Here is a 9,240-nt window from a genome sequence, read left to right as displayed (position 1 = left end):
CCCGCGCTGGCGGCTGCGCACAAGCAGCAGCTGCAGCTCGAGCAGCTGCAGCTCGAAAAGAAGCTGCAGCAGCAGCAGAGGCAGCTCCAGCAGCTGCAGCAGCAGCAGCTTCAGCTCCAGCAGCAGCAGCAGAGGCTCCAGCAACACAAGCAGCAGCAACTCCAGAAGCAGCAGCAGCAGCAGCAGCAGCAGCAGCAGCAGCAGCAGCAACAGCAGCAACAGCAGCAGCAGCAGGAACAGCAGCTGCCTGAAGGCTTTTACAATTCCATGGCCGACGCAAAACTCGCACAACTCCACACAGAGGGAAGGTCAGACTGTCTCCTTTTGTCTCCTTTTTGCTTTTATTTTATTTTATTTCATTTTATTTATTTTTTATTTATTTTATTTATTTTATTTATTTTTTATTTTCCTTGTTTCCTTTTTGTTCTTTTTGTCCCCTTTTTGTTTCCTTTTCTGTCTCCTTTTTGTCTCCTTTTTTATTTTCTTTTTTTCCTTTTCTTTTCTTTTCGTCTCCTTTTGTCTCCTTTTGTCTCTTTTTGGTTTTTATTTTATTTTAGATTTTTAAATTTCTTTTTGTTTTCTCCTTTTCCTTTTACTTCCATTTTTTTCCTTTTGTGTCTCTCTTCGTCTCTTTTTAAACTCCCTTTTGTCTCTTTTTTCTCTCCTTTTTTATTTCCTTCTTGTCTCCTTTTTATTTCTTTTTCTTTCCTTTTTATTTTATTTTATTTTATTTTGCTTTTTTATTTCTTTTTTGTCTCTTTTTATTTTTGTCTCTTTTCAATTTTTATTTTTTTTGTCTCCTTTCTGTTGTTTTCTCCCGCTGTCTCCCTTTCCACATTTTCTAAAATATATTTATATTTATTTATTATCTGTTTATTATTATTTATTTATTGTTTATTTATTTTTTATATATTTGTTAGCATTATTTATTATTTAGTATTCATTCTTTATTACTCAATATTCACTATTTATTATTTGTTGTTTAGCGTTTATTTTATTAATATTTGTTGTTTGTAATTTATTATTCATTGGTTATTATTTATTGTTATTTATTATTTATTAAATTGTTAATTAGTTAATTAGTTTATTTACTTATTATTTACTATTTCTTATCAATTAATTAACTAATTAACTACTTTATTTATTTAGTCAATTAATCAATTATTTAATTATTTAATTAATTGATTAATTAGTTAATTAATTAATTAATTTATTTCTTTACAGCGTTTTTGCGCATTTAAAGAGACAAGTGGGGGCCCCCCAAAGGGCCCTTTTCTTTTGCACTATTTCATATCAATGAATTGCTTTTGCACTATTTCATATCAATGAATTGCTAATAATTAATTATTAATCATTAATTATTAATTAAATATTATTTATTCATTTATTTATTATTTATTATTTATTAGTTATTTATTTCTTTATTTATTTGTTCAGATACAGAGTTTTTGCGCATTTAAAGAGACAAGTGGGGGCCCCCCAAAAGGCCCTTCTGAGGGGCCCCTCAGGAGACACCCAAGTGACCCTTTGGTGCAGCAACGACTACTTGGGCATGAGCCAGCACCCCCGCGTCATAAAGGTCTTTTTTGTCCCTTTTGTCTCCTTTTTGTCTCCTTTTTGTCTCCTTTTTGTCTCCTTTTAATCTCCTTTTGTTTCTCCTTTTTGTCTCCTTTTTTTCTGTTCTTTTTCGCTCTTTTTGGCGCGTTTTAGGCGCCTTTTGGACTCGTTTTGTCTCCATTTTGTCTCCATTTTGTCTCCATTTTGTCTCCATTTTGTCTCCATTTTGTCTCCATTTTGTCTCCATTTTGTCTCCATTTTGTCTCCATTTTGTCTCCATTTTGTCTCCATTTTGTCTCCATTTTGTCTCCATTTTGTCTCCATTTTGTCTCCATTTTGTCTCCATTTTGTCTCCATTTTGTCTCCATTTTGTCTCCATTTTGTCTCCATTTTGTCTCCATTTTGTCTCCATTTTGTCTCCATTTTGTCTCCATTTTGTCTCCCTTTTGTCTCCCTTTTGTCTCCTTTTTGTCTCCTTTTTGTCTCCATTTTGTCTCCTTATTTGTCTCTTTATTTATCTTTTTTGTTTCATTATTTGTCTCCTTATTTGCTCTTTTATTTATCTCTTTTTGTCTCCTTTTTATTCCTCAATTTGTTTGTTCCCTTTCTCTCTCTCTTTGGGGAGAGAACATCTCCCACTCTGTCCCTCTTTATGTGACAATACTAATATTTAATTAATTAATTAAATAATTAATTAATTAATTAATTAATTAATATATTATTTAATTAATTAATTAAATAATTAAATAATTAATTAATTAATTAATTAATTTATATATTATTTAATTTAACGAATGAATTCATTTAATATACCTGGCTCTCTCGCACCTGAAAAGTGTTTTAAATCGAAAACTAGATTTTACCTTCGTTTTCTGGAGAACTTGCATTCTCTTTTTCCCGGCTCAACAGCCCCTTCACCCCGCCTCCAAAGTGTCTCCGAACTGCAGCAAAAGTGTCTCCGAACTGCAGCAAAAGTGTCTCCAAAGTGCAGCAAAAGTGTCTCCAAAGTGCAGCAAAAGTGTCTCCAAAGTGCAGCAAAAGTGTCTCCAAAGTGCAGCAAAAGTGTCTCCAAAGTGCAGCAAAAGTGTCTCCAAAGTGCAGCAAAAGTGTCTCCAAAGTGCAGCAAAAGTGTCTCCAAAGTGCAGCAAAAGTGTCTCCAAATTGTCTCCAGGCCGCCCAAGAGGCGCTCGAGCGCAGCGGCGCCGGCAGCGGCGGCACCCGCAACATTTCCGGCTCCAACGTTTACCACCAAACCCTCGAACAAGAAATCGCGGATTGGTCCGTTTCCTGTCCCTTTTTCCCTCTCCTTTTGTCTCCTGTTTGTCCGTTTCCTGTCCCTTTTTCCCTCTCCTTTTGTCTCCTGTTTGTCCCCTTCAAAGTCTGCTGTTTATCCCCTTCAAAGTCTGCTGTTTGTCTCCTCCAAAGTCTGCTGTTTGTCTCCTCCAAAGTGTGCTGTTGTCTCCTCCAAAGTGTGCTGTTGTCTCCTCCAAAGTGTGCTGTTGTCTCCTCCAAAGTGTGCTGTTGTCTCCTCCAAAGTGAGCTGTTTGTCCGCGGCCCGAAACCCTAAATGAGGGTTTGCGGGGGCGCGCAGGCACGGGAAACAGGCGGCGCTGCTCTTCTCCTCCGGCTTCGCCGCCAACCAGGGCGCCCTCAGCTGCCTCGCCGAACTCTTCCCCGACTTGGTGTACTTGTCGGACTTCGAAAACCACTTTTCGATGCGGCTGGGGATGAAGCTGGCGGGCGCGCAGCGGCTGGTCTTCCACCACAACAACCCCACCCACCTGCGCGCGCTGCTGCAGGCGCTGCCGCCCCGCAAACCCCGAATTGTGGTTTTGGAGAGTCTCTACTCCATGGACGGCTCCATCGCGCCGCTGCATGCCATTTGCAAAACTGCCAAAACTCACAACGCCCTTCTTTACCTCGACGAGGTCCACGCCGTCGGCATGTACGGCCCTTCCGGCGCCGGCGTCGCGCAGCAGCTCGGCTGCGCCCACCTCGTCGACCTCCTCAACGGTCTGCTGCTGCTGCTGCTGCTGCTGCTGCTGCTGCTGCGCTGCTGCTGGGGGGAGGGGAGTTGCTGCTGGGGGGAGGGGAGTTGCTGCTCGGCTGCTGCTGCTGCTGCTGCTGCTGCTGCTGCTGCTGCTGCTGCTGCTGCTGCTGTTCTTGTGTAAACCCTAAACCCTAGATTGGGGGATACGGCGCGGCGGTTGGCGTGCAGGGACGCTGGCGAAGGCCGTGGGCGTGTTCGGAGGTTATGTGGCGGGAAACAAAAACCTCATTGACTGCATCAGGTCCTACGCAGGTGATAAACCCTAAACCCCAGCTAAACCCCAAACCCTCGCTAGGGTTTAGGGTTTGGGGGCCACGTGCGTTCATTTCACTTTTGTTTCTCTTTAGGCAGCTTCATCTTCACCTCCTCGCTGCCGCCACCCGTCACTGCTGCAGCAACAGAGTCCATCAGATACCTCAAGAAGTCCAAGTGAGGGTTTAGGGTTTAGGGTTTAGGGTTCAGGGTTCAGGGTTCAGGCTTTGGGGTTTAGCAGCAGCAGCAGGGTCTCCGTGCCGCAGCGGGACAGGCGTCCCCGTGCTGCAGCACGTGCCCCTCAGCAGCAGCAGCAGCAGCGTGTGTGTCTCCTTGCTGCAGCACGGAGCGCTACCTGCAGCAAGTGCGGGCCTGCCAGCTGAAGGCTTTGCTGCTGCTGCACAATCTCCCGCTGCTGTTTAATGCTTCCCACATTTTGCCCCTTTTCGTCGGAGACCCCGTCAAGTGCAAACAAGCCACGGACTTGCTGCTCCACGAACACAAAGTCTGCTGCTGCTGCTGCTGCTGCTGCTGCGCTGCTGCTGCTGCTGCTGCTGCTGCTGCGCTGCTGCTGCTGCTGCTGCGCTGCTGCTGCTGCTGCGCTGCTGCTGCTGCTGCTGCTGCTGCTGTGCTGCCGTTGCTTTTGCTGCTGCTGCTGTTGTTGCTGCTGCTGCTGCTCTCGCTGCTGCTGTCGCTTCTGCTGCTGCTGCTGCTGCTGCTGCTGCTGCTCCTGCTGCTGCTTCAGGTGTACATCCAGCCAATAAACTTCCCCACAGTGCCGCGGGGCTCGGAGCGGCTGCGGCTGACTCCAAGTCCCCACCACAGCGAAGAAGATTTGCTGCAGCTTGTTGCTGCTCTTGCTGCAGTTTGGAGACAGCTGCAGCTGCCCACGGCCACCGACTGCCTCAAAAGGGGACTGTCTCTAAACCGCAGCGGCAGGCAGCTGCAGCAGCTCCTCGACCTCCTCCAGCAGCAAATGCTCTTCCTCCAGAAGCAGGCAGCAGCAGACAGCAGCAGCAGCAGCAGCAGCAGCAAGAAGGAGCCCTGTCCCTTCGGCGTCGCCGCGGCGGACCAGTGGAACGCGCAGTGCAGCAGCAGCAGCAGCAGCAGCAGCAGCAGCAGCAGCGGCGGCGACTGGCAGGAGGCGCTGGACCAGGAGAGGGCGGAGCAGCTGGTGCGGCAGCAGGAGGCGCTGCAGCAGGACTTGCTGCAGCGGGACTTGCTGCAGCGGGGCTTGCTGCAGCAGCAGCTGATGCAGCAGGAAAAGCTGCTGCAGCAGCAGCTGCTCTGCTCCCAATTCTTCTTCACAGATAGCTGCATCGGGCCAAATTCTATCAACAGCAGCAACGACGCAGCTGCAGCAGCAGCAGCTGCTGCTGCTGCAGCAACCGCAGCAGCAGCACAGAGAAGAAGCAACCTTAAGGAAACGGCGCCCCCCTTGTAACGACGAAGCAGCAGCAACGCCCCTGACAGCAGCTGCAACAGCAGCAGCAGCAGCAGCAGCAGGAGGCGCATATGAAGGGCCTTTGTAGCTGTTTATTACTTCTTTTTATTCCAGACCCTTGTGTTCTCTTGTGTCCCCTTTTGTGTTTGTTTGAATTTCACATTTTTAATTTCGCTGCTGCAGCTGTTGCAGCTGCAGCAGCTTCAGCAGCAACAGCTGCTGCAGCAGCAACAGCTGCTGCTGCTGCTGCTGCTGCTGCTGCTGCTGCAGATGCAGCAGAAAGAGATAGATGCAGCCCCATGTTGCTGAGAAACGCTCAGGCGTATGGACACCCCGACGGCCTTCGGGTTTAAAGTTCGGAGTTGAGGGTTTAGGGTTTCGGGTTTAGGGTTTAGGGTTTAGGGTTTATACCCAGGGTTTAGGGTTTAGGGTCGGGGGTTTAGGGTTTAGCGCCTAGGGTTTGGGCTTTGTGGGGGGAAGTGGGACCATCTAATGGGGCGACCAGCAGCACCTTTACTGAGTTTGGTGAGCCGCTAGGGTTTAGGGTTTGGGGTTTAGGGTTTAGGCTAGTTGCTGGAGTGAGCGGACTCTGGAGAGCCCGGTGGGCTGCCAGCTGCTCAGTCTTTGAATTGAGCATTAAATTTATTAAATAAAGAAAATAAATTTAAAAAAAGTCAATTAAAAGTTCAATTGTTTAGCAATTGCTGCTGCTGCTACTGCTGCTGCGGTCTTGGGGGCGTAGAGCAGCAGCAGACCGCTGCTGCTGCCGCTCTACGCGCAGTTCGGCGTCCGCTGCTGCTGGGATTGTGTTTTAAATGGATTATTTAGAAAGAAAAAGAAGAAAATAAATCAAAAAGAAGAAAATAAGTTGATTTAAAGTGGAAGTTGGCGTTTGTTGAGGTTTCTGCTGCAGTTGCAGCTGCGGTGTACGTACACTTCGCGGCTGCATGCATGCGCGGTCGACGAGCGTGTGTCGCTCGTTTTTAGAGGTTTTTGCTCTAAAAAAGGTCTATTTGAGTTGCAAAATTCGAATATTTTGTTTATTTCTTCGAAAAAAAGCTCCAAGTTGCTCTTTTCCCCCTTTTCCGGCTCTTCCGGGGAGTCCACCGGTCGCCCGGTCGCCGCACACAGCAAATTTCCGGGATTTGTTTCCCCGCCGCCTCCGGGCCAATTCTTTGCGCCTTAAACCCTTTAAATATTTAAAATTAATTCAAAAGTGCTTTTGATTTCTTTCTGTGCTTCTTCCTTTATCTTTTCAGCCCCGCTGCTGCTGCTGCTGCTGCTGCTGCTCGCTGCCGCGCCCGGTGTACGTGCACCCCGGCACTTGCTGCTGCTGCTCCTTTTTCTTCTTTTGCTTCTTCGCAACTTCTGCTGCTGCTGCAGCAATGCCGGAGTCGCCGCAGCAGCAGACTCCCCCGCATCTCTCTAGCGGTGAGCTCCAAACCCTAAACCCTAAACCCTAAACCCTAGCTCGCCAGCGAGACTCAGCCCTGCGCCTCCGCAGCGCTCGCTGCTGCTCATTCTGCTGCTGCTGCTGCTGCTGCTGCTCAAGGCGGAGACCCCAACGGCGCTGAGGCGCCGCGTGCTGCAGCTGCTGGTGACGCTGCAGCAGCAGCAGCAGCAGCAGAGGCTGGCGACTCCCAGGCGCCAGCCAGCAGCACTGCTGCTGCAGATGGAGCTGCCGGGGAGCCATCTGCTGCTGCTTTTGCTGCAGCAGCAAAAGCAGAGACTGCAGCGGAGGCAGCGACGGAAGCAGCAGCAGCAGCATCCGCAGCAGCAGCAGCAGCCGGAGCATCCGCAGCAGCAGCAGCAAACGCATCTTCTTCCGTTGCTGCTGCAGCAAGTCTGAAGGAGACTCGTTTTGCTGCAGGGGAGCCCCCAGGCCGCCAGAAGCAGCAGCAGCAGCGGAGCAGTCTGTCGCGGGACAAAGCAGCAGCAGCAGCAGCAGCAGCAGCACCTGCAACAGCAACAGCAGCAGCACCAAAGGGACAGGGCCTGTGGCACCAAGTGCTGAAGGAAGCAAGAGACAAAAGCCAACAAACAGCAGCAGGCTGCATCATTGTCTTGGGTGTGCTGCTGCTGTCTCCTTTTGTCTCCTTTTTAATTCTTTTTAATTCTTTTTAATCCTTTTTAATTCTTTTTAATTAATTCCTTTTAATTAATTCTTGTTAAATCCTTTGAATTCTTTTTTGATTCTTTGTAGATCTTTTTTTAAATCTCTTTTATCTTTTTTATCTTTTTTGTCTCTTTTTGTCTCCTTTTGTCTTTTTTTTGTCTCTTTTTGCTTCTCCCGATTTGTGTCTCCTGCTACTCCTCAGCATTCACCTGTATTCTTCGTTGCTGCTGCTGCTGCTGCAGTGTTGCTGCTGCTGCTGCTGCTGCTGCGGCATTTCTGCTGCTGCTGCTGCCGCACTGTTGCTGCTGCTGCAGTGCTGCCGCTGCTGCTGCTGCTGCAGCGTTGCCGCTGCTGCTGCAGCGTTGCCGCTGCCGCTGCTGCTGCTGCTGCTGCTGCAGGGTGCGAGGACGTGGGGAAGACAACGCTGCTGCAGCAGCTGCAGCAAACGGGGGCTGTGTCTCCGTTGGCAGCAGCAGAACTGCACGAAGACACGGGAGGTGTCTCCTCTTTGGATTATGCCTATCTCCAAATCAAGTGTCTCTTCACAGACCAAGACGACGCAGCAGAAGCAACAGGAGCAGCCCACGTCTACGTCCTCCAGCACCCCGACGCCTGGTGCTGCTGCTGCTGCTGCTGCTGCAGTGCTGCTGCAGTGCTGCTGCTGCTGCAGTGCTGCTGCTGCTGCTGCTGCTGCAGTGCTGCTGCTGCTGCTGCTGTTGTTGTCTCCGCGTCTCTCCTTCTCTCTCCTTCTGTCCCCTCCCTTGGTTCTCTTTGGCCGCGTTTGTCTCCTTTCGCTCCTAGGGCCTAGGGCCTAGGGCCTAGGGTTTAGGGTTTAGGGTTTAGGGTTTAGGGTTTAGGGTTTGCGTGCAGGGAGGCGCTGTGCGAGCGCGTGTCTCCTTCGTGGTTTGCGCACTTGGCCATTTTGATTTGCGTGGATTTGCTGCGGCCTTCTTACGGGCTGAAGTGTCTCCTTTTGTGGCTGCGTGCTGCTGACAAGATTGCGCAGCACTTGCTGCAGCAGCAGACCCCGCAGCAGCAGCAGCAGATCCTCGACAAAAGTCAGCGCTCCCGCGCCCCCTCCTGCTCCCAGTCCTGCTGCTGCTGCTGCTGCTCCTGTTGCTGCTGGTTGGGCTGCTGCAGCTGTTGCTGCTGTGCTGCTGTTGCTGCTGCTGCTGCTGCTGCTGCTGCTTCCTCCTTTTGTCTCCTTGTTTGTGTCCCTTGGCCCTTCTTGTCTCCTTAAATCTCCTTTTAATTTATTTATTTTAATTTTATTTTTATTTTATTTTCAAAATTATTTTAATTTCTTTTCATCTTTTTTGTCTCCTCTCTCTCCCTTCCCAGCCCCCGAGCAAATAACAAACCATAATTACCATTACTATTCTCACAATTAATTAATTAATTAATTAATTATTTATTTATTTATTTATTATTTATCTATTATTTATTATTTATTTATTTATTTATTTATATTTATTTGTATTTATTTTTATCTGCAGCAGCAGCTTATTTGTCGAGCTACAAATCGCACTGTCTCCACAGTCTCCTTTCGAGGGCCCCCACGGAAAGACTTTCTGTCTCTGGCGAGGTGAAGTCTTTGCAACTTTTGATCAATTTTTTTCCATTTTTGTCCATATTTGTCCGTTTTAATCCATTTTAGGCCACCTTTATGCACTTTTATGCATTCTATTTCACTTTATTTCATTTTATTCCACTTTATTTCATTTTATTTCAATAGATTTCACTTTATTTCCATATATTTCACTTTATTTCCATATATTTCACTGTATTTCAATATATTTCACTTTATCTCAATGTTTCACT

The 9,240-nt window shown here is 47.9% G+C and overlaps 2 protein-coding genes across 2 annotated transcripts; both read left to right on the top strand.

The window, feature by feature from the left end:
* Nucleotides 1-1,437: 1,437 nt before the first annotated feature.
* ETH_00016485 (5-aminolevulinic acid synthase, putative) lies at nucleotides 1,438-5,303 on the top strand (the record flags this gene model as incomplete). The annotated part of the gene is made up of 7 exons (XM_013379567.1): nucleotides 1,438-1,579; nucleotides 2,729-2,835; nucleotides 3,149-3,570; nucleotides 3,776-3,859; nucleotides 3,955-4,036; nucleotides 4,202-4,364; nucleotides 4,605-5,303. Coding segments are annotated over 7 exons (1,699 nt in total), but the record flags the coding sequence as incomplete, so codon positions are not given.
* Nucleotides 5,304-6,688: 1,385 nt separating this feature from the next.
* On the top strand, nucleotides 6,689-9,004 carry ETH_00016480 (uncharacterized protein; the record flags this gene model as incomplete). Its single annotated transcript, XM_013379566.1, has 5 exons — nucleotides 6,689-6,734; nucleotides 6,856-7,371; nucleotides 7,818-8,034; nucleotides 8,290-8,477; nucleotides 8,916-9,004. Coding segments are annotated over 5 exons (1,056 nt in total), but the record flags the coding sequence as incomplete, so codon positions are not given.
* Between the last annotated feature and the right edge of the window lie 236 nt (nucleotides 9,005-9,240).

This window comes from Eimeria tenella, genomic scaffold, assembly GCF_000499545.2.
Source record: "Eimeria tenella Houghton genomic scaffold, Eth_scaff356, whole genome shotgun sequence".
NCBI lineage: Eukaryota > Apicomplexa > Conoidasida > Eucoccidiorida > Eimeriidae > Eimeria > Eimeria tenella.
This window is presented reverse-complemented; position numbering and strand designations above follow the sequence as displayed.